The sequence below is a fragment of the Strix aluco genome, chromosome 6 (genome assembly GCF_031877795.1).
Source record: "Strix aluco isolate bStrAlu1 chromosome 6, bStrAlu1.hap1, whole genome shotgun sequence".
Taxonomy (NCBI): domain Eukaryota; kingdom Metazoa; phylum Chordata; class Aves; order Strigiformes; family Strigidae; genus Strix; species Strix aluco.
The window spans coordinates 3,021,920-3,046,327 of NC_133936.1; the positions used below are offsets into that span (position 1 = coordinate 3,021,920).

General features: G+C 46.3%; 1 protein-coding gene across 4 annotated transcripts in view; it reads right to left on the minus strand.

The window, feature by feature from the left end:
* Positions 1 to 1,531: 1,531 nt before the first annotated feature.
* LYPD6 (LY6/PLAUR domain containing 6) overlaps positions 1,532 to 24,408 on the minus strand; it is a 39,574-nt gene continuing 16,697 nt past the window's right edge. For all 4 annotated transcript variants that reach the window (XM_074828495.1, XM_074828493.1, XM_074828492.1 and 1 more), the window contains exons 2-5: positions 12,381 to 12,542; positions 10,769 to 10,867; positions 3,771 to 3,901; positions 1,532 to 2,359 (exon numbers count right to left, since the gene is read on the minus strand). In XM_074828495.1, coding sequence (XP_074684596.1) covers positions 2,156 to 2,359; positions 3,771 to 3,901; positions 10,769 to 10,867; positions 12,381 to 12,498 — 552 coding nt within the window. In that variant the 5' untranslated portion in view covers positions 12,499 to 12,542 and the 3' untranslated portion in view covers positions 1,532 to 2,155. The remainder of the gene's footprint in view (positions 2,360 to 3,770; positions 3,902 to 10,768; positions 10,868 to 12,380; positions 12,543 to 24,408) is intronic.

Below are 24,408 nucleotides of genomic sequence, written 5' to 3' on the forward strand. Positions count from 1 at the left end.
CTACCCACAAGGTGCTACTGCTGCCCACGGGCAATATGGCTCGAGCTCACCTCAGTTGAACCCATAAGCAAGATGGTCATGAGTATTCCCAGATTTCCCATGCATCGCGCTGGCTTTCTACCACCTCTTCTCAAAGTGCATGTCCTGGATCCGGCCCAAAAGTGCTGTCAAAATGCTCAGCCAATGCAGGAAACCTGTTTAACCCCCACCACAGGAGAGTAGCAAGACCCTTCCAGACTTACACTCTTCCATTTCACAGAATAATAATAAATATTTAAATTTCTGTTGTAGAAGTTGTAACCCCTCCCACCTCATTCTCCCCCAACCTATAAGTACCTTGCCCAGCTCTGCTCGAGGGAGCTTGCGGAGGAGGGGGACAGGCTTTATAAAGACTGCAAGGTTGATTTTTTTTCAAGGTCTCCAGAGATAGGTCTAACTTGCATAATATAACAGATTGCAACTACCCTCTTAATACTGTGAGCAAGTCACAGAAGATCTGAAAGGACAGCAAAATGTGAGTGAGGTCAGCTAAGCCTTTCCTCAAAAGTATTAAGTTTGATATAAAAAGCTAAAAATAGGAAAGAAACAGTGCTTGAAGTTCAGTTTTCACAATAATGTATATATAAATTTTTAAAAAACATCACCCGGCAAAGCACACCAAAGCTTCCAGCCTTCTTTCCTTCCCCAGAGGAATCATCTGAAACTAAACTGGGAGCAAGTGCTGCTCTTGGTCCTCCTTTGCCTCCAATAAAGCAGAGGCCACAACACTCACGACAGCCCCTTTGCATGCTCCAAGCTGCAGATTTCTCACTAGTAATGGTATCCAACATGGATGCTGCTAGACCAGGGCTTGCTGGTACTCTCAGAGCCTCTACAAAGCATCTGGATTCCAGCGTTGGCTTCCTTCAGCTGCCTTTCACTGTATAACTCACCGAAAAAAGCACTTCAGAGCCTAAACATACTGTAACTTGATAAAGCACAAGTTACCTCTGAGCACGAGTAGCCAAAAATTAGCTCATAAAAGAACAATTTAGGACTATAGTTTAAAAAAAAGAATATATAAAAAAGTTTGGTTTAACTTTAAAGCAAGTCCATGATACCCTGCTTTTATTACTGACCTTGCAAAACAAAGTTGATTCACTTTTAAAAGTGATGCAAAACGTTACATATATATATATTTATGATAATTTATATATTACAGCCTTACCCACTTGCAAAACAACCATTTTGCCTGGCAATAATCAGCATTAAGAATCTTTTAAACACTTTAGATCCTACTCAACATACAAAAATAAATATTGCATACATGATTTCCGAGCAAAACAAGCAGCACAGGTCACCAAAATACAGCTGTAGCTAGTAACAGTCCATACTCCGTAGTGGGAGCGCATCAAATAAAATAACAGAAGCTCTTCAGGACTAATTCTCCCTCACGCCGTAGGACTGGGGGCCAAAATGTGAAAATATGCAAAGCCCCAAAACACTGGGACCTTGCTGGGCACCAGCCCCTCAACCCTGACACCCCCCAGTTCTCCATACGCCTTCCTCCTCTCCAGAGGGGGTCAGGGACCACCCACCCCCCTCCCACTCCAGCCATGCTTCAGGAACAGAGTTTTTTGAGTTTTTCTGGTTCGGTTTCTAAACCAAAGTGATTTTCTGCCCCACCCCAGTGTGTGTTGTTAGAGGGGTGGACAACCCCTTCCAGCTACTGCTGCCCCGCTACAACCTCCGGCCCCCTCCGAGAGGAGCAGGAGATGTGGGGAGACTGCAAAGACTCCCTGACTATATATTATTTACCTTCTCAAAACAGGTTAATGAGACACTAGAGTTAGTGCTCTGACAAATTATAATGAAGTTTCAAACGTGTAAGTGATGATAATAGCAGCTGGCAACGATATAGTACTTTTAAATAACAATTCTTCACGGAGAAGAGACAGGCATTAAGAAAAGTCTCAGTCTCAGCCGTGGATTCAGGGAACGTTTTGGCATGAGTTTCTTCAGCAAACAGTAGAGAAACACATGATGGTTTTACCCCCTTCGAATAGGTCTGCATCCCAGGCTCACTTAGTTCATCGTTAACAAAAGAATCAGGAGGAAAACCCGTCTTTCAGACACCCACCAAGGTCGAGGGCTGATGCCGACGTTCTCACCCAGCTCAGGTGCCGGGCCGGGCGGCGCGCGGCAGCGTGACCCAGCGCTGGGACATCAGCCCCAGCCAGAGACACGCCGTGGTCAGCAGGCCCGGGGGGGAGAGTCTCTGGGTTTTGTTGAGGGGAGAGAGGGTTGTAAATACGGCGTCTGTTGTGTTCCTCGGGAGGGGCAAGTTGCAGATGCTTCCTTCGCAGCAGGAGGTGCAGATCTGCGAGAAACCGGGTTAGACCTTGGTTATTTGAAAAATACCAGGACCACTGAATAAAGATGTAGGGAAAACAACACGACATTTGCAAAGGAGACCAGTGGCCAGTCTGGTTTTCCCCCACCTTTCATTTTCCTTTCTTTTTTTTCCTTTCCCCCCCCCCTTTTATTTTCCTTTCTTTTTTTCCTTTTCCCCTCTTTTATTTTCCTTTTTTCCCCCCTTTTATTTTCCTTTTTTTCCCTTTCCCCCCTTTTATTTTCCTTCCCCCCCCTTTAATTTTCCTTTTTTCCTTTTTCCCCTTCTTTATTTTCCTTTGTTTTCCTTTTCCCCCTCTTTTATCTTCCTTTCTTTTTTCCTTTTTCCCCCCTTTTATTTTCCTTACTTTTTTTCCTTTCCCCCCCTTTTATTTTCCTTACTTTTTTTCCTTTCCCTCCCTTTTATTTTCCTTTTTTTTCCTTTCCCCCCCTTTTATTTTCTTTCTTTTTTCTTCCTCCCCCCCTTTCATTTTCTTCCCCCCCCCCCCCCCCCCCCCCTTTTAAAATCCATCTACTTGGAGAACAATTTCCCCCATACAGGAACAGTACATTGACTAGCACAAGGAGGACACATCCAATTTTGAAGAGCTTATTTTCTTTTCTACCCCAAAAAAGCAAATTGATGAAAACCTGTGTTGTTTGGTTGAAGCAGAGCTCACACACCAGAACTCAAAAAACCCCAAAAATCAGTATTTATTCATACAGGGGCTTTTTGTTGCCTATCACCTAGTGTGCAGGCACCGGAGTGACAGCCAGCCCCTGTGCCAGCCCGTAAGGACATGCAGCTCTGCCTTCTCGGGGCTGGGAAGGGCCCGTTCCAGCGGGTTTAGAGCAACAAGACTAACGCACCCGAGGCCAAGAGAGTGTAAAATTATGTGCAAAACAGAGATGGGGCTGCAGCGTGCCTGGCAGCTCAAAAAGCTCTTTTATTTTAACCTGTTGGAGTTCAAAAAGGTCAACTATTCAGAAAAAACTTTTATAAATAACTGTTTGATTCAGACATAAAATGTTTGCTCCAAAGGTTTCGGGGCTTTCTCCCACTCTTTTCAGCAAGAAAGCCACGAGATGGTCGGTGAGAATCCTTTGCAGAGCAGAGGGGACACAACACGGTGCAGGTCTGGAGGCAAAGCACTCCTGAGCCAGAATGGAGTGGTTTGCTCCCCTGAGCTGCTGGCACGAGAGTTATTTAAAGGGATTATTCTTTTCTTCTGGGAGAGATTATTCCTTTGTTTCTGTAACAAATGGAAATGAGCTGGAGCTCGTTAAGAAGAGAAACTTAATTTTTGAGGATGCTGATTTACCCACTGAACCAGTCAGACTTCTAGTGGAAGGATTCTGCCCTGTTTTCATATGGGAAAAAGGCAATTTTTATCCTATACCTTGTATTCTTCATGCTTTACATATGTGCATCCCGTAGACAGACAGTCCTCTAATGGTACGCAGCGTTTGGTGACGGATACACTCTCTCCAGTAACTTTCATCGTGTGTTGGCTAAAGCAGTATCTTGTGCCTGGAAAGACAGAGAAATGTGTTTATCTGTCAAATTCGAGTTTTGTGATAGTCTACAAATAAGAAGAAATAGGAAAGAAGTCTTAGATTTTTTCCAAAACTTGGGATTTAAAAAAAAATAAAATAAATAAAATTGATGTATTTATTTCAATACAAAAATTTCACTAAATAATACCCCCACACCCCAAGCTCCGGCACAAACCTGAGGTTTCAAAGCACCCTGGAACACGGAGATTTGTTCCCAATACTAACGTGGGTTTCTCTGTTACTGATAAAGAAACACACGCACGTTGGATCATCAACTTACAGAGGGAGGTTCAGCTAAACACCCCAAATCTTGTGCACCGTTAGTTTTATAGGAATTGTCTTTAAAAGAAGAAAACATTCACAATACCTGTTTATGTCTGAAGCTAACTTTCATTTGTGTAAGTTTAATTTTAATTTTTAAATTTAATTAATTAATTCTGTAGAACTACCTTAAGCATTACACATTGGAGATGCTTTCCCCTCTATCCTAGCAGCCCCTGCAAGCTCTCCTCGCCACTCACACTCTGACCCTGGCTCTCCCACAGCTCCTGCACAGCCCAGAAAAGATCCTTCACCCTCCCTATCCCCTCAGTTTTATCATCTATAAAATAATGCCAAAATACCAGCAGAACAATAGGAAGGATTTATGTATTTCTCAGTTTCCCAAGCTTTGGAAAAAGCACCATGAAATGGACTGTGTCCCTGGTATTCCCAGCACATCTTCTGCATGCTTCTCCTGGGGGATCCCTCATCCCCAAGGGAGACCATCCTCCTCCTCCTCCTTTTTTAAGCTACTTCTCTAGTGACACTTGTAAAACACACAGAAAATTCACAGCAGGATGACTAATACTGTAGTTATCCTCAGGCACAAAGGAATTTGGGTTTATTTCATGCTTTAGTTGTCAGAGGGAAGTTGAAGGTGCTGTTCCCCTTCCTGGCACTCCAAGATGAAAACACTGGGTTTTCAACGCAGGAAACACACCATAATGTATTTCTTCTCTAAATTATACCTTGCTTCTTATTAATCAACCATATTATTAATAAAATTGTTGCTTTCACAGGAGGGAAGAAAGGAGCGTAATTAATTTAAGTGAACATTCCTGTTCTCCGATGGGCAAAGCCCTGCATTCTTCTCATGTTTGAGACATTTGGCACAGCCAAGCGAGACTGCCGACCGAACGCATTACTCATTAGGCAGTAAAACCTCTCAGACATCCGTCATGTCTTTGATCTGCTCTTAACTCAAGCGTGATAGCCACAGCAAACAGACTTAACTCATCACCAAAGCCGGAGACGCTCGCCATGCTGCCTTCCTTCAAACCGGCCAGAGCTGTGACACCCACCTTTTCATGTGTTTTCCAGGCTCTCCTGCCCAAAGGGGTGAAGCTCCCCGTTTCTCCCCAGCACTCTCCCTGCCACAGCTTCGAGCTTCTCCCAGGACCTTGCTGGGAAGTGCCATTCCCCAGCAAATCCACGCGAGCATCGCTGGAGCTTTATTTCTCCCGCAATGGCTCCATCCGAGCAGCAGCGCTCGCCCTTGACAGGTCCCAGATGGAACCAATAAAACTTCCAGCACCCCATAACTCTTTTTAAGCTGTTCCACTCCTCCTTCCAAATGTGTTTTTAGAAAATATTGTGCAATCACCTTGGAGGTATGTATTTTCCCTGCACAGGGGGGACTGAGCGTGCCTCTCCTCACACAGCCATCACTGCTGGCTGGCACCCCCTGCAAGGCAAGGCTGCAGCTACAGAATTCCATAATAAACCACAAAACCCACTCACTCAAATTAATATTAACTTTTTTCTCTTCTCAGAGCAGGCTGAGCATCCTGAGGACAGGTGCTGTGAAAAGGATTGGGCCAGAGAGCACTAGGAGAGGCCTGAGCAGAGCAGAGGTGGGGAACATCACCATGTCTAACCCATCACGACTGCTCTGCAGGTAGGGAGGCTGGCTGCTGCAGGGATGGGGAAGGAACTCCCAGCTCAGCCCATGAAGAACACAGGCCCAACGCTATAAAAAAACTAGCGAAAATAACAGAGAAATTTAGACCAATTAAAATAAAACTGCAGCATGAAAGTTGATGCTTCTGAGTAACGTGGTGCCCGAGCCAGGCAGCAGTACGGCTGTGGGTCTCGGTGGTATCATACCAGAAAAGCATGCATTTATGTTTCCTAAATTTTGTGGTTCCAGAGTGTCTTAAAGGCACCCGAGAGCTAGGCTGACTGTGGTGTAATATTCAGGCTGTTCAGCAACACCTTCCATTACAAAAGCATTTGAAAATGAAATTGTTGCTCTATGTGATTAACCGGGATATTTTCAGGGCTGTCGATTTACACCAACCCTCAGTGTGACAGGTGACATTATCATCTCTTCTTCTGTATTTTTCCTTCCTCTGGTGGAATTGTCTTGCAAACATTGCACAATGCACTTCGGCTACGAGGTGTCTCCAAACATCTATACACAACAGCCTGCCTCAGTCTTGACCTGCCGGGAGCAGTGGGGAGGAATGGCTGGAGAGCTGCCAGTCAGAGAGGGACCTGGGGGGGTTGATTGCCAGCCGGCTGAACAGGAGCCAGCAGTGTGCCCAGGTGGCCAAGAAGGCCAGTGGTGCCCTGGCTTGTATCAGCAATAGCATGGCCAGCAGGGACAGGGAAGGGATCTTACCCCTGTGCTCAGCACTGGTGAGGCCGCCCTTCGATGACTGGGTTCAGTTTTGGGCCCCTTACTCCAAAAAGGCCATTGAATGACTCGAGCGTGTCCAGAGAAGGGCAACGGAGCTGGTGCAGGGTCTGGAGCACAGGTCTGATGGGGAGCGGCTGAGGGAACTGGGGGAGGTTTAGTCTGGAGAAGAGGAGGCTGAGGGGAGACCTCATCGCCCTCTACAACTCCCTGAAAGGAGTTGGACCAAAAGCTGATGGCCTTTGGGTGAGACCAGGGACCCCCCCAGTGCAGCCAGGAAGGAGTAACTGCTGTTCCTGTGTTGGAGAGGAGCAGGGCCTTGGGGAAAGGGGATGCGAAGCCAGAAGCAGAGCTGATAATGCCATTGCTCCCCACGCTGCAGAAATCAGCCGCTGCTCTGGGATGCCTTGTCACCTTTTGTTGGCATCTCTTAGCTTCACATCCGATACGCCCCCGCATCCGAAAGCTTTTGTTAAGGCGGGCTTTTTACTTTTGTTGCTTTAATTTTCAAATGTAATCTTGAGTCTGGGTAAGGAAGCCGCAGAAATGCAAGCCTGGGGTTTGAGGCATGACTCCAGGCGTGCTCTGGGGGCTGGGGTTATCTGTTCAGGTAATTACCTTATCTCTGGGAGCCAGAGGAGGATGCTTATGGCATGGCCTCCCTCGCTGCAGTGATCCGAACCCTTGCTGTTTTGCTTGGGTTAAGTGGGGGGAGAAAACAAGAAAACTATCCTGCTGTTGTTATTTTTTTAAGACAGAATGCTATTAAAACCAAGCAAAACAAAATATTTTCATTAACTATATGTAGGACTTCAAGGGAACCACATTTTGTGTATAACAAAATTAATTCTACATGAATCCCTGTATAAAACAGAGATTAGAAAAAGCATTTCCTAGAAGGCAGGCCTCCTGCTATGCATTAGCCTTGTTTTCTGTTATTTATTGGCTCCAGCTCAAGCAGAAACTGTGGTAGTGATCCAATTTGTATGGAAATACTGCGCTCAAAATACTGCGCTCAAAATACTCCCAGTACTCTATTTTTGGACAGCCTGTGGGCAGGCTGACAGCTCGTGAAGGGGATGATGGCCACCACCCCCGAGGTGATGTTCCAGCGCTGTTGGAGGCTGTGGTTTGGGAAGCAGGCTCTCAAAAGTCAACGTATGACTCTTGGCCCTTTGAAATACCCGATTTGGTGTTTCCCTGCTTGGTTTAAAGCAGAGAGCTCCCATTTCTCCTCCTGGAGACACACACCAGCCTTGCTGGGTACCGACATGTGGGGCTGGTTTGCTTATGTTTAGCCTGGGTGTTGGTCCTGCACTGTGACTTCTGGTTTCAGTAGCTGGTTTCCTCATTTGTGCTTCTTTTAAGGGTCTATGAGGGCACCCGTGAGGGGAACCCCACAGGGAACGTGCGTTTTAGCCATTGGGTGATGCTGCTGATGTCTGCATCGCAGAATCACCGAGGTTATTGGATCCCTCCAGTTTAAGGAGATGAGAAGTCCTCAGTGCTGAAGATTAGACTCAGATTTCCAGCTAGCCCCAGCTCATGGCTAAACCCCCATCTTACCTCATGAACGTCCAGCGGGTGTTTGTACCAGCAGGCAGGAGGGCTGGTGACCATAACAAGCAGCTCTGATCTGGGTGAACGCAGCCAACGAGTTAGAGACGCACCAAAGCATGGCTTTCCCCTCCCCTAAACAGCTGTTATGTACTAACTTCACTTTCCAGATTAGCTGTTTTTTTCGGTCAAGTCATTTCACAGAATCATCTCAGTTGGAAAAGCCCCTGAAGATCCTCCAGTCCAACCATGAACCTCACACTGACCGTTCCCAACTCCACCAGATCCCTCAGCGCTGGGTCAACCCGACTCTTCAACCCCTCCAGGGATGGGGACTCCCCCCCTGCCCTGGGCAGCCCATTCCAACGCCCAACAACCCCTTCTGCAAAGAAATACTTCCTAAGAGCCAGTCTGACCCCGCCCTGGCGCAGCTTGAGGCCATTCCCTCTTGTCCTGGCGCTTGTTCCTTGGCTCAAGAGACTCATCCCCCCTCTCTGCACCCTCCTGTCAGGGAGTTGTAGAGGGCGATGAGGTCTCCCCTCAGCCTCCTCTTCTCCACACTAAACCCCCCCCAGTTCCCTCAGCCGCTCCCCATCAGACCTGTGCTCCAGACCCTGCACCAGCTCCGTTGCCCTTCTCTGGACACGCTCGAGTCATTCAATGGCCTTTTTGGAGTGAGGGGCCCAAAACTGAACACAGTTTTTTTTCTGCTGCTTGCTACTAAAGGCAGACCTTGGCGTCACGCCTCTCTCCTTGCACAGTGATCTACAGGTAGCTGTTTAAATACCACCTACTCCTGTCAAAACAGGGAGTGTCTGTGAGGATTGGGCTCATCTGGTGCCAGCCAGCCTGATCTCTTTTATTGTGGACGTTGTGCTGATTTCAGCTCAAAGCAAATAAACTCTCGGACAGATAACACGCTCTGACACAGGCTGCAAACACAGCTGTCTTGTCCCTGCAGTGCAGGTCACTGTCTGTCTCCGTCCAAAATAAATATTTTGGCCTTTGTAACGTTCACAACAGACCACAGACATCCTGGAGCTGAACAGGGCCGCCGGGCCCAGCGAAAGCACTAAGGAAGCAGCAAGCCCCGGCAGCATCCCCCTGCCCACATACAGCCCCCACACCGCTGAGGACACAGCCCGTGTCCCACCCAGCTAACAGGGCTGCACTGGGGGCTGCGGACAACCTTAACACCTTGTGAGTGTCTCCAAAAGAGAAGTGGTAAGAGAGGGGAAGACCTGGGGATCTCACTGATACCTGGATCTGACATCTGGGTGCCTGTATGCCAAAGCCCTTTCTGAGCTGTTCCCAACTTCAGACTCCAATGGGAGTTTTGAGCTCAAATACTGAAAATATCTCGATGCCAGATGAAAAGAGGCAGCCTCAGCTGCCCCAAAGCGTGGCTTGTGTCACAGGGAAGGAAAGGGAACAAAGCAAGAACCAGTCCTGTACTCACCAGTGTAAGGAACTGAAGGAAGAAATGCCTCAAGACATTCATGGACACAGAGAACCTCAAGGACCAGCTGTGGCCTTTGGATCAGTCTAAGGAACGTCACCCAAGGAAGCGGGAGGGTATCGAAGGATGCACCCCCCACTCCCTTCCAGTTGTGTTGACAAACTCTTTAGATAAGCCTCAAAGGGGAGACATGGACTGAGCAAAACCAAATGTTTCCCCTCAAGCACAAACACCACTGATCTCTGGCTCTACCTTCGCCATTGAAGAGGTGACAAGAACTGACAAGAGGGGAGCATTTCTGCCCCAAAAGCAGGATGACTGCTCAAGAAGCACGAATTCAGCAAAAATCTGTGGGAACAGAGCAAAAAACCAAAGGTGGGCAGGGTGAGTACGACCACCAACTCGATGCGTGTGCAGAACCCACGCTCCTTATTTTCCCTCGTCTCTCATGGAAATGAGTTTGTGGAATCCCTGCCACTCCTCATCTCATGTGCAAATCAGCTGATAAAATGAACTTAAAAGGGCAACAGAAACTTTGCTGGGTGTGCACCCACCACCCAGGATTACCAGACCTGAGATAACGCTGGATCCAGGGGTGCTGATCCGGATTGCTTTGACTCTCTTTCTCTCCTTTCCTTTTTCTTTTCTTTCCTTTCTTTTCTTTCTTAAAGATTTATAAGAGACCACATTGCTTATTATCCTTTTCCAGGTTTAAATTCTATTCCACTGCAAGTAAAACATTTTAACCGTTGTTTGGTGTCGTTTCACCTTAATTTAATCCCAGGGGATCACAGAACCCTTGTGACTCTCTGGGCTTCCAGTCCGGGTCGTGACATCCAGTAAGAGAAATACAACCCTTAAATAACCACCACCCTGATTTAATTTCCAGCTGAGCTAGAGGAGTATAGGGAGTAGATGAAAGTCCTAAACTTCACCCACCGCAAAGAGACAGAAAAGCTTAAAGGATTACTCATATCGCTTACACATCTTTCTTGTTGAGGAGGCTTACAAGCAGGAGCAGCAATCCCCAGCGTTCGAGTACGCTCAGGGAATAATGGGGGCTCAGTGCTGTCCCGTGGAGGGGGGGACAGCGAATGGTGGTTGTAAGGTGGGTTTAAATTAAACACTTGCATGCGGCTGGTTACCTCTTGGACAATAGACATCCGGAGCCCATCGGTTGCATTCGTAATTATCTGCTGCCTTCTCGCAGGTGAAACACTTAAATCCATGAGGATACGGTGTGGCTGAAAGGAACAGACAATATGCAGTTAAAATGAGCCAATTAATCCGGTTCTCCTATGCTTTTTGAGGCACACAGCAACATTTGTTCTCTTTAGACATATCTTTCTACAAGTATAGCTGTCAGCTTCATCAAATTGGTCTCGATTTATAAAAATCCTATCACTAACAGCGATGCAGGAAAGGCACGTACAATACAATAATGACTCAGTTCAGCTGTGTTTACCTAAAAAAAGTGCCCACTGCTGACTTCAAAGGGAGTTAATGTGAGCAAGAAGTACTTATTGCCTTGGTATCAGAGCTCATATCCAATACTGCTACTTTATCAGTGCTGATAACAAAATATCAGATGGATTAAAATACTTCTGGAAACTGTCCCACCGAGGACAGCGAGCTGCCCCTTTTGAAGGCAGGCTGATGTCCCCAAAGGACAGAAAAATCAGTTTGCTGAACGTCCAGTTTTTAACAGCAGACTCTGTCCTAATTTATCTTGCCAAACAAAGAGCGTAACTTCTTAAGTGGTCTCCTGGCAGGGCTTCTGTAGCACATTCAATACATCTTCAAGATGCTGCCACTTCTCAGAAGCCAAATGGTGAACAGGTCACGTTTATCTCCACGGGGCGAAGTAAGCTGAACCCCCGCAGGCCACATCCCACCTCTCCCTCCTCTCCACCTCCTCCTCTTGCCCACCGGCTCCAGGCCAGACCCCGTTTGGGTACAAGAGGTGAAGCAAGAGGCATTCGCTGCTTGTTTCCCCAGGCTCTGCTGGGTAAGGGCCAGCAAGTCACCTGGGAGCACCTCTGGTGGGGCTGGTGCTGCCCTCAAGGAACAGCTTGGGGTAGGACAACACAACAGCACTAATTACATTCACCCCTCTCACCCCAGACCTCTAGCAGGTCGTGATTATGGCATAAAACAGGAATTTCAGTTCTCTTGTACAGAGTATAAATTTTTCAGCCAAATTTGGAAAGGCAGCGAGTTTTCACTGGGAACAGATGGCAGGCACAGTGCTCTGCTGCTAGAATTAAATAAGTTTGTATCTGATGAAGGAACAGACTAGCAAAAGGAGAGTCCATGGAAGATCCAAACATGCACAACTTTGCTGTAGCGTTGCTTCAGGGAGTTACTGAAATAATGCCAGGAGGGGTTGGTGCCATGGCTGCTAACGGTTGCATTCGGCCCCTGCTCACAGCTATCGACGTGCTTGGAGAAACCACGTGGCCATGGAGCTTGTTCTCGTGGCCAGAGAGGTTCTTGAGGAACAGAAAATAGAGAACAAAAAGCTCCTGACACACTCAGCAACTGCCTATAACCCCAACCATCCTTTAATCCCTTTGGGAAACAACAGTCTGGTTTTACATTAACTTGGTTCTACGAGTGCTGGGGATGTTTATTTAATTTTTGACTCAGCGCTCAGCTCACCCCGATGTTTCTGCTGCCTTAAGGCTCATTCACCCTCATCCTTACCCCCATGCCGCGGCCGCCCGTGGCTTTGCAGCCGGCGGGAAGGTGGCTTACTGGAAGGGTGGAGGTAGACGATGTCCTTCACGGTGAAGTCCCGGGGCTGCGCGGCTGGCAGGCAGCCGGTCAGCAGGCTGAGCAGCAGCACCCACCCTGGTGTGGGCTGCGAGGCCATCGCCGGGCGAGGACGTACTCATGCGGCAGCCGAAAAAAACTCACCTGGGCAACAGCAGAGAATAAAGGGTGAGCAGAGCAAACCCGCGAGGAGCCCAGCCACCACCTCGGCTCCCAGCAACCCAACCTCACCCAAACCAGGACGCTCCCGTGAACCTTCAGCTGCCCTCCCGTGGGGGCAGGCGCTGTGTGGTTACTTGGGCTCAGCTTCAGGGACATTCCCAGCACCACCTGGGAAAAGGACTCAAGCATGTGATTCTGCGGTTTAGACTGGCTCTTAGGAAGTATTTCTTTGCAGAAGGGGTTGTTGGGCGTTGGAATGGGCTGCCCAGGGCAGGGGGGGAGTCCCCATCCCTGGAGGGGTTGAAGAGTCGGGTTGACCCAGCGCTGCGGGATCTGGTGGAGTTGAGAATGGTCAGTGTGAGGTTCATGGTTGGACTGGAGGATCTTCAGGGGCTTTTCCAACTGAGATGATTCTGTGAAACCCTTTCCTCAGCCAGAGAGCTGCAAACGGGAGCTGAAGGGAAGGGTGGTCGGGTTTGTCATCGTTTACAATTTAACTGGTCAGTGACTGGTTTGCAAAAACCTCAGTAGGATGTTGATAAAGTCATCAGAGACTACACCGCGAGAGGATTTAACTGCTTCTTTTAGAGAACGCTGGAAAATTGCAGAATTGGACAGGGAAGAAAGGAAATGGGGTAGCTGGAGACCCATTGGGATGTCCAGGAGAGCAGTGATGGATCTGCCACACTCCAACACAGGCTCTCACCCTGCAAAAATGCACCTTTTTGGCAAACCAGAAGCTCCACTTTGCTTTCCATGTATCTCAGGAAAGGCGAGGAGCTCCAGCTGCTGCAGGTTGTCTCTATCTTCAGCTAGCTGCTGTTAATAACATAAAGCGACTACTGCATTTTCCTCATTCGTGCTCCAAAGGGTCTTATTCCCTCTGTGAGGCAGTGTATTTTTCACACATCCCTGAACGAAGGGAACTAATTTAAGCAGAAATAAATACCCGCTGCAGTACCACCCATGAAGCCATCCCAAAACCAGCAGCTTTCAGGAGTGTCCCAAACCCTGTACCCAGGCTGTGGGGAGCCATCCAGGAACAGACAACACTAGTGCATCATTAAATACAGCTGATATTATTCCAATTCCTTCAAAATGATGAAAATGTGCCTCAAAAACCGAGTGGGACAGGAAATCCCTGAGAGGACGCGGCTGCTGAGCCAGGCAGGAGCCACCAGTTTCCCCCTGGCTGCTGGCGTCCATCCAGCACACACAGGGTTGGGATTTTTTTTTTTTTTTTTCCACTCGGACTGACCAAGAAATCTGCAATACCCAGATAATTCCTAAGCGACTTCAAAAGCGTGGTAGCTATTATAAATCAATTTTTCGTTTTTTTCCAGGAAAAAAAAATGTTCCAAGGGTGGGGATGCAACCTTCCACCTCTGGATGCAAATGTTTGTCTTGCAGTCAAGTCCCACACAGGACCAGCAGCGCAACAGCCATCGGGGGGGCTGTCATTATGCTTGGCTCTTATCTGAAAACAGACCTTTTATTAAAACACCATGAAATCCATAAAAATAGTGAGGGAAACAGATAAGATGTTGCACGGTGCATTAAACTTTGTTGTTTTAATGTTACGAAGGGGGAAATGCCAATTTCCATTGGGTTTACTCCACAGATGTGTAACAGCCAGGGGAAAATGAAATCCTGATTAGAAGCAGAAAGGAAATAAAACAAACCTCTCCCAGCCATGTGAAAGATGAAAGAAATGGGACCAGCGGCTCTCTGTGGGGTCTGGAGGAAGAGCCCCCAGCAAAGCCAGCTGGAGCCCACCCCGGTGAGGGAGCCAGCTACGCGCATGGATTCAGGACTATTCACATTTTTGAGCTCCTCACAGCTAAATACGCACCAACCGAGCCGAGCTGGCCAGACACCACCGCTGATGGTCCTGAGCCGAGGCCAACAGGAGCCACCAGCCACACAAGCAACAGCACCGCGTAGACGCGCTCCAATCCTGGTGAGTTTGGTTTCAGGGCACGTCTCTATATGTAACATGAGTCACAGGTGATGCTCAGCACGAGCAAACAAGATGTGTTGGGATGCCTGAGCTCCTCTCCTATGCAAGAGGAGAGCAGTCCATCACCCCCCACGCGTCAGCCTCTCTGCTCACCAGACCAGAGCCACTCAACGCCAACTGGGTTTTCACCTGTGGAAGTTGCTAAATATTCGTACTGTTAAGATAATGAAGGTTTGGAGGAGAGAGGGAGTTTTGGATTTTTTTTTTTTTATCCCAAACAGAAGAAGGCGGATTTTACAAGCCCCATTATTCATTTCAAGGAATCAGCAGTTTGCAGTGAAACTGTCGGTTCACATGGTCTCAGCAGCAATCCTGTGTAACAGTACAAAAAAAAATAGGATTCCCCCATCCCAAAGAGGGGAGCTCAGCACTAACCCTCAGCAGCAACCTATGACTAACTTATATTACCAACATAAAGGACAATATTTTAAAAGCAATATTTTAAGTTAAAACACAGCAAAATTAAGATAACAGCAGGAATTCCTCCCAAGTATAATAAGAACAGAATTTGATGGGTTTTCTCATCACAATCACAAAAAAGCTTTTGTATTTACTGTGCTGATCAAAGTCTTCCAGTTGAGGACACCAGTTTTCCCTCTATCCTACACGCTCCCTTTTATGGGACCAAGCGCTTATTCAGCCCAGCTCCAAATGTCTGTGCGTAGCTGTTAGCACTTGCCTAGTCATCAGATTCAGAAGACAAGTGGCTGTTAGTCCTGCCTGAAATCCTCCAGCTGCACGCTAAAAATACTCACATCATGCCTCTTGTAATTACAAGTAAATAAATTACCCACACCACTTCCTATGAGTTGCAAGAACTACAAATGAATATATAGAATTCACTTCCCCACCTCCATTTTATATGTTTGAAACAGATTTATTTATAGGCAAGGAATTAAAATTACCCCCCCTCCCCTATGTTACAGAACAATCCTGAGCAGACAGCAAGGCCAGCCTGGCCACTGCTTTCAACTACAGCAGTTACTGAAGTAGAAAATACTTACTATTGAACAAAACACCTGCCACCATTAGAGTCACTGCTCTGTGCAGCAGGCATGTTCTGCCTGGTCATTTCATACACACACTGGCAGTATAAAAATAGGTACTTCTGTGTACATAGAAGTACCATTCAGGTGAATGCTCAATATTTCACAAATATTTTGAGTATGTATGTGTGGGTACACATAATTCTGTCTTTCACAGGGGGCAAAATACATGTACAAATATACTACATCCAATTGAGAAAATATTTGTTGATGTTTAAGGTAATAGAATCACAGACTGGTTTGGGTTGGAAAAAACCTTAAAGCTCATCTAGTTCTTACCCCTCTGCCCTGGGCAGGGACACCTTCCACTAGCCCAGGTTGCCCAAAGCCCCGTCCAACCTGGCCTTGAACCCTTCCAGGGAGGGCGCAGCCACAGCTTCTCTGGGCAACCTGTGCCGGGGCCCCACCACCCTCACAGGGAAGAATTTCTTCCTTAGATCTGATCTAAATCTGTCCTCTGTCAGTTTAAAACCCTTATCCCTCGTCCTATCCCTCCCCCCTGATCAAGAGTCCCTCCCCGCTTTCCTGTAGCCCCTTTCAGTCCTGGGAGGCCGCTCTAAGGTCTCCCCGGAGCCTTCTCTTCTCCAGCTGAACCCCCCAACTCTCTCAGCCTGTCCTCACAGGGGGGTGCTCCAGCCCCGTGAGCATCTTCGTGGCCTCCTCTGGCCCCGCTCGAGCAGGTCTGTGTCCTTCTGCTGTTGGTGACCCCAGAGCTGGACCCAGCACTGCAGGGGGGTCTGATGAGAGCGGAGCAGAGGGGGAGAATCCCCCCCCTCACCCTGCTGCCCACGCTGCTCTGGGTGCAGCCCAGCACACGGGTGGCTTTCTGGGCTGCCAGTGCACGTTGCTGTCTCACAGTCAGTTTTCCACCCACCAACACCCCCAAGTCCTTCTCCTTGGGGCTGCTCTCAATCCCCTCCTCGCCCAGCCTGGATTTGTGCTGGGGATTGCCCCGACCCATGGGCAGGACCTTGCCCTTGGCCTTGTTGAACTCCATGAGGTTTGCACGTCCCCCCTCTCCAGCCTGTCCAGGTCCCTCTGGATGGCACATCCCTTCCCTTTAGAGTATCAACCACACCACCCATCTCGGTGTCATCCAGGAACTTGCTGAGGGTGCCTTGATCCCACTGTCCATGTCCCCAACAAAGATGTTAAACAGCCCCAGCCCCTGAGGACGCCACTCGTCACTGCTCTCCACTGAGACATGGAGCTGTTGATAAAATACTGATATTACACAGAGAATGGAGTATTAAAAGCTATTTTAAATAAAATCAAACATATTCAATAATTACTGTTCAGCACACTCATTCTCTCCACTTTTACACCCACACATAAAACTACAGTTTGTTTTTAAAGGAAGGAGATAGATATAGATATATATATGTGGATGCACTGCCTTAAAACCTGCAGATGTTTGAAAAAAAAAAAAAATTGTTTTCAGTTCACTTTTTTCCCCAAATCATCCAAACCGATATTTTCCTGCAAAGATGGCTTCTCTTCATGAAGCCTACAAGCCCTAAGAAGCTTCATCGAGGGCACGAAGGCTTTTTCTTTTGCTCACAAGCCCCTTCCAGTTCACAGCTCTTAGCCAAAACCACCAAACATTGTACAAAAATATTTTTTCAAACAGTTATTGCTGACGTATTGGCTACTACAGGGCTAAACCTCTGCTCGCAGAGCAGACTTGTTCTCCAGCGTACGGGCACACATTTTTTCCCTCTGAATTAACTCAGCCCCTTTCCAGATGTAGTAGCCTTGCATGCATAGTAGGACGCCTGCAGAATGCGCTAATAGAAAATGGCATGGCCCGCTCTGAATTTGATACCGGATTGCAGTTAGGGGAAATAGTCACATGGTATTTAGATCATACAGTCTGTTTATAAAAGGTCTTGGGCGCTGACACAAAAATTCTAGTTAACTCAATCTTTCTAGCTTCACCAGCACCTTTCAGACAGAAAGGCATCCCCATCCCTGCTCTGCAGCAGGATTACTTCTTCCTGCCCTCTGCCCTGACACAGCGCTATGGAAATTAACCATTAAATTCCCTAAGCAGCAGCCCAATTGCCCATTTGTCAGGTCGCATTAGGGCGGCAACATGTCGTCCTTGCTGTCACCAGCGCCGTGGACAATGGAAGGTCCCCGTCCACCAAGGAAGGACTGAGGAGCCCTCGAGCAGAGGTGCTGCTGAACGTCAGACCTCCGGTTCTCCGGGAGACACGTTGTCAGAGGTGACAGTTATTTGTGGGGACATATCTGTCCCTCCTGCCCCTTTCACAAGCCCAGTAGAAATCTGCTAGCTGGCCTTGGCTGAAGGCCACCAGCTGGGTTGCTGCCAGGTGCAAGGAGACATCCTTGGAGGATTGAGGCAGCCTCAGCAAGTTTCTGGATGACACCGAGCTGGGTGGTGTGGTTGATACTCTAAAGGGAAGGGATGTGCCATCCAGAGGGACCTGGAAATGCTGCTGCATTTCAGGAGAAAAAAAAAAAAAAAAGAAAAAAAAAGAGCCAGACACCAAATCTTCCTGTACAACCTTTTAGCCAAAGCCAGGCATGAAGGAATTCCTGGTTTGTGGACATTTCTGTGGTTCTCCTCCTTGTGTGAGCACATGCCGTGGCGTTCAGTGCCCCTCCACCTCCGTCCTGTGGGAGATGAAGTCTTGCCCTGCTCTCCCTGATGCAGACAGAGGTTGTCCAGCCTCACAGGAGGTTGATGCTTCTGCTGACATCTCAGCTCCACCTTCCTCCTGCATCTCCAAGTTTTACAGGTTACTACCTCATTTCGTCTTGAAGACATTTGCTATCTTTTCACTTGGAAGAGCGTCCATCTCGGAGCACCCTAAAGCAACATTTCCTCCAGATAAATAAAATAGCAAAAGCAAAGCTCCCTCTCAGCAGGCAATAGACATTTCAGCCCTAAAGTATCAAGCCCGGCATGCCAAAGCAACAACTTCTGTGAGAAATGGCAGAAACCAGAGCATGAGTAATTTGCTCTTGTGAGTTCCACTGTGCAAGGTCAGCTGGACCATCCTTCAACTATGTGACAATAATTATTCATCAGTGATATGATAAATGAAGTCAAAGGAGCTACAACCAGTGTGACAATGCTGGAAGATCTGTCCTGGATGCAAAGTCTACCTCACTAATTCCTCCTTACGCACATCACCAATGTGACTTTCCCAAATAACATAGAAAACAACAAAGAATTAATTCACTGCTCTTTACATTTCCCACCTGCCTTTCTTCCAGTTCACATAAAACTACAAGATTGGAGTTTCTACTACTGAATCTACGATAGGTGTATTCACGTGCATCTCTCTGTAACTTCAAAAACTCAACCCCAAATCTGTCTGTGTAACGTCATCGCTGTCCAAAGACAAATCCAAATTGCAATGCAAGTTTTCCCATCTACCAGCTGTGCAGGATCTCAGACAGCAATCCCAGAGACTATTTGCAACTCTGCCAGCTCTAATTGTAATTTTCTCCCTCCATCTCTATCATGATGAAATATTAACTACTTACTTTTTTTTTTTTTTTTTTGCAGTCTAGTCTGTTTATTTCCTGCCTTTTAGTTCCTACCACACGTCACAGTTTTTGAACAAAAATTGAAATTCATTTGAATCACCTACAAATCCAGCTTCTTTCCACTTGCCATTTAGAGAATTTCCTTTGCAGTTTGGCCCTGGGAATGGTTAAATATACGTTACACTCCTGATAATACGGGATGTAGTGAAGCACATGCAACTTCTATCTAAGGAACCTGTAGGAGCTCTTGCAAAGGGGTTCACTACCTCTCCTCAATTACAGTAAACAAGAGTAATTAAACAATCAAACACAATTAGTGCACAAATTACTCTCCGAAATGTGGATGACCTAATCGCCTTGCTGCTAATTACAAAGCCTGTAGTTCATTGAGCTAAAAGCCCACGTCCTGGGGAAGTGAAGCGGGGGACAATATGTTTCCTCTCACGCTGTCTTCCCTCAGATGCAATTTAATCTTCAACAAGATGGGATTTCAAGATTATTTTAGAAGTCCCATATTGCTTCTATTTTCAACTTGTATTATTTATATTTTCAGTCCAACTAGCAAAAGCTTAACTTTTTTTAGGATCTGTACAAACTCCTCATCTTTTAATGAGTTGTAGTAAAATATCACTTCTATTCATGCATCCCCAGGGGATAGTTCAGCTTCAGATAAGCACAGAAGAGATGAAATAGATTTGTTTCACTTGAGTATTTCAGATGCTTAGTGTTTGGCCTAAAATGACAGAAAAAATTTAGCTTAAAAATCAGGCAGGCCATGATGTTCATATGAGACAATACAATTTATGCAAATTAATTGTCAAACCAAGAAGGAGAGATAGTCAGACATAATTCATTCCCATTTCACTCCAGCACATGTAACACACAGTGGCACAGGGCCTCGACTATTTTTTTTTTTAATTAGACCTAATATTCAAGAGCGTGACTATGAACACTTCTGAATTAGCAGGAAGATGGACACGGGTGATCTGATAAATCATTTCAAGACCTTTCCCCCAGGTTTTTGCATGGCGTGCAAAGGAGGCAGCAGGGGCAGCGAGCCGTGAGCTCGACGGGATGTGGAAGATCAGGACCCGGCTCAGTTTGGGAAGTTCGGAAGCCGGCACTCGCCCCTCCCGTGTCCCACGGCAGATGGGCTGACCTCGATGCATAGGGAGCCCCCAGACAGCCCGGCTCCACACAGACAGAGGATAAGGAAACCACGTGTAAGCACTGAAATCCTGGGGTTTTCCTGCTAATAAGAAGCAAAAAACCCAGTCACTGGGTTCCAGTGGCCAGGCCCCTCTGCAAAGGGGAGGGGGGGGGTTTAAATTATTTCCTAAATAAACATTCACTGGGGCAATAGAAAGGGCTTCTCTCTTCAAGGTGGGGATGCTATTGGTGTGGATCACGTGTTACATACAGCTCCTTTCTGCTCCTCGTGAAAGTTTTGTAGAAAAAGGAGGTGCAAGGCTCCATGCAGCCAGCCCCGGGGTGCCTGGAGAAGGGTGTTTCGGGCCTAGGAGGCTGCGACTGCCGGTCCAGGGTTGGTGGCCACACCATGAAACAGCGCTGGCAGTGGGCAGGGAAAAGGAAAATGAGGTCCTGGGCTTATGCAGTAAGTTAAATTTGGGTGAGGCTCCGTATGGCAACAGCAACTGGGATCATCCTGGATCATCTTTCCTACTTACATTTAACCCACTAAGCAAGAATATTCCAGTTAAAACACAGGGAAGCACCGACAATACAACTGTGCAATGCATCTGCTAGGAAAAAGGGAAAAATATTGCAGCATGTTACCAAATAAAATGTAGCCAAAGAGTAAGAGATGCCAAAGAGACGAGGGAACCAAACAAAACAAGAGAACGTATTGCACGCTTATGAAGAGATGGTGGGTTAATGATCTAATCTGCAACCAAGACATGAAACTCTTCAATAAAATAGTTTTCTACTCTGTGTACCAGGCTAGCAGATATATATACACAGCAGTTTTAAAAGAATGAGATCATTCCACTGAGCTTTTAAGGTTACATTTTTATAAAGTCTAGAAAATTGAGACAGTCTAGAGGCCAGGAAGATCATCAGCACAAACTCAGTATTTCTAAAGGATCAAAGGAACGACTGCTCAGCCTAAGGTCAGCCCTGGGTAAACTCACAGAACAGTTTATTTGTGCTACAGCAACAAATATTTCAAGTTGTAAAAATTTGCAAAAAAGCATTTGCTGGAAAATACTTCTCTAAACAAACCTGTCATTTTCAAATGATTATGGCTCTGGCTGTGAAAGGAGACTGTTACACAGAATAATTGGGGAGAGACCAAAGCAGAGAGCCAAAGCACCAAACCCTTCTGATTACAAAAATGTGTTCTACCCAATTAACCAAGCATGCTCGGGCCAAATTAAAAAAACAGCTTAGTGACATTTCAAAATCTAATTGGTGAAAAGGACATCTTCAAATGAAAATACTTTTCTTTTTTTTCTCCACTTTCCTACAAGGTTAGGTTCAGCATTTTTGTACCAAAAGTATCGACAACAAGAGACTTCTTGTATTAAACGCCGCAGAAGACGTTAAAGCGTAAACCAAAATGCTTGTCCATCATGCAACAAACTGTGCTTTAATAAAACCATACATCAATCTGCACCATTGTGTCCTCGCTCTGCTGATGCCTTCCCCCTCAGCTCTCCAGAGCTATTTGTGACAGTTCTTCTCGGACATCACCCCACACATTTGACATGCTAGATTAAGCACCGAGTCGCAGACTGCTCGGCATCGACCCAAAGCCAGCTTTGTAGAAGTTCAGAGATCAGCCCCGAAAACACGATATTGTGAAAATGGGATTTTATTATTATGAATGAATTCAAAACTTGAGCTTTTTCCCCACTGAAGAGAGTTTTGTCACCAAAATCAATGTAAACCAGATTGGGACGTTACTATTCCTCATGATGGGCGAAATATTAATGAACTCCCTTGCTTTGCCCGTTCACACTGTAGCGCCATGTTTTTTCCCCAAACAATTTAACATATTTATGTAGTAGTTAATGAACACCAGGTGGTATTGCTTCAGCCGCAGACCCACATAGATTAGGCTGCAGAAGGGCTCTGTTCCCCTGGCAGTTCACCCAGAGTTCATGCTACTTTTTATTTCCCGACCCGCACGTGAATTCCCGTTGGCACAAGACATCAAAAATACCAGTAAGCCACAAAGGGAGGGGGACACATACAAGGAAACACGGCTGCTTTTGCTCATTTCCAAAGAGAACGTCTCAAACTGGGCTGCAGAAGGCACTGCACCGATGTCGGCAGCTAACCCTCAGGGAAACAATTGGGAATGGGTTGGCCGTTCCCAGCGATACGTTTTCGGCACCTACACAAAATTTAATGCACAGCGACCCGAGCCTCGCACAACAATCCTTTCGATAAGTATCTCATTGTCATTTTTTCTCTCAATAGAAAAAAAAGAGCTCATGTTTATGTGTGTCCACATGTAGCCGAGTCAGAGGTGGCGTCCAAAGCCTGGTTTGTGCATCAAAATAAATAAGACCTTTCTCTTGCTCTATTTTATTATTTGTACAGCCACCCTTTGCTCCACAAAGACTAGAACAGACTTTGTAGGAAATCCCTCTTTGCAGAACTTTCCATAATTAGTTGTATTAAAAGAGCAAAATTAGTCTGATTTCATATTTTCTATCATGTGATACTGAAATTCAAATACTTTTCTCATAAAGCTTTACTCAAAGTTATTCCACTGCCACCCCTCTGATTTTAATGTACATTTGGTATAAACATTAGAAAAGCTACGTATCAGTGAAGTCATGTAAAAGAAAACCAAATTAGAACTGACCGATTAGTGTTCTTTCAGTTGTCTAGTTAATCCGTGGAGTAAACAAACACTACCATCATTAATTTATTCAGATTTTCAATAGCTTTTCCAGAAAAACAAAACCCAGCATAAGCCAAAACAAACAACCCCCTCTTTGCTTCATAAGACTTCCAAGTGTTACTTGAATTGAATGGCCAATTAATTATTTGGCACTTGTCCTCCCAGAAAAAGCCATGTAATTCCTTTATTTTTCTAACTTGTTGGGGGGAAAAAAAAGCCAATTAAAAGAAAACGATCATCTCCACCATGATGGGAAGCTATAAATTGCCATCCTCGTTTTAGCCACCACTCCTGTGACCCTTTCAAGCTTCCAGCACAGCAACCGATGGGTTTGAGCGGCTGTTTCCGAGATGGAGACTTCGGTGTTCTCCCTGGTACGCACCCGCACAGGCGTGGGCTGTGAGGCTGAGCAGCAGTAGATATGTGCCTTCCTGCAGAAAGTCCTTTACCCCTTGCTTGTACAGAAAGCTTCTCTGCAACAGTCACCCCCTCTTGCTAATGCCATTCCAATTTAGAGAGACAAAAAGCTCACCCTGACTCAGACTGAGCCTGCCAGAGCAGTGCCTTGGTACGCACTGTTCACTGAACAGCCGAATTAATGCTAGTTTTAATTTATCTTTCTGAAACTGAAGTGATCTGGAACCACTCTGCTGTTCAGACTTCAGTTTGGAGGCAACTGCTTATAAAACGAATTAACTGTAGGCAGAAAACTCCAGGACTAAAGCAGAGACACACTCATTCCCCCTTGTACCTGTTTTCTTGTGCATTTAATTTTTCATTCTGTTTTCAGACAAGCTCTGCACCCTCCCTACATTTCACTTATAGCTAATGACTGTCAATCATTCCTCCATTTTACTGCGTACAAATCACATAAGCAAGGGTATGGGCATAACACAATATTCTCATCAAAAATACTGTTGTTATACACAGTTAAACAGGAAAACATCCCCATGATCATTAGTTGTCTGCTAACATGTCACAAAGCTAATGTGTATATTTATACCTGTTCTTTTTTAATAACAGTAAATACTGCTGCCCTAGTCACTGCAAGCACAAAACCAGGCTCTCATCCTTCTGGATTTCTCACAAAAACAGACCTGCTCATTTGTAGGCAATGTCAGAAAAGGATTTTGTTCTTTTTGCTGTTGTTTTGTGGTTGTTTATTTTTTTTCTTCCGTTTGTTACTTTAACCCACCAGAAATAATTACCTGGAGCTTGCTAGTTATTTACTGCGTGAATTCATGGTTATCTTCAAATTACAACAGTGCACAAGGATAGAAAAAGTGAATCTCCCTAAAACTACGGTGCCTGGCTAGCTGATATTTTCCCAAAATAAAAAAAAAAAAACAAACCAAAACACTTTACTTTTGTCTCATGGCAGAA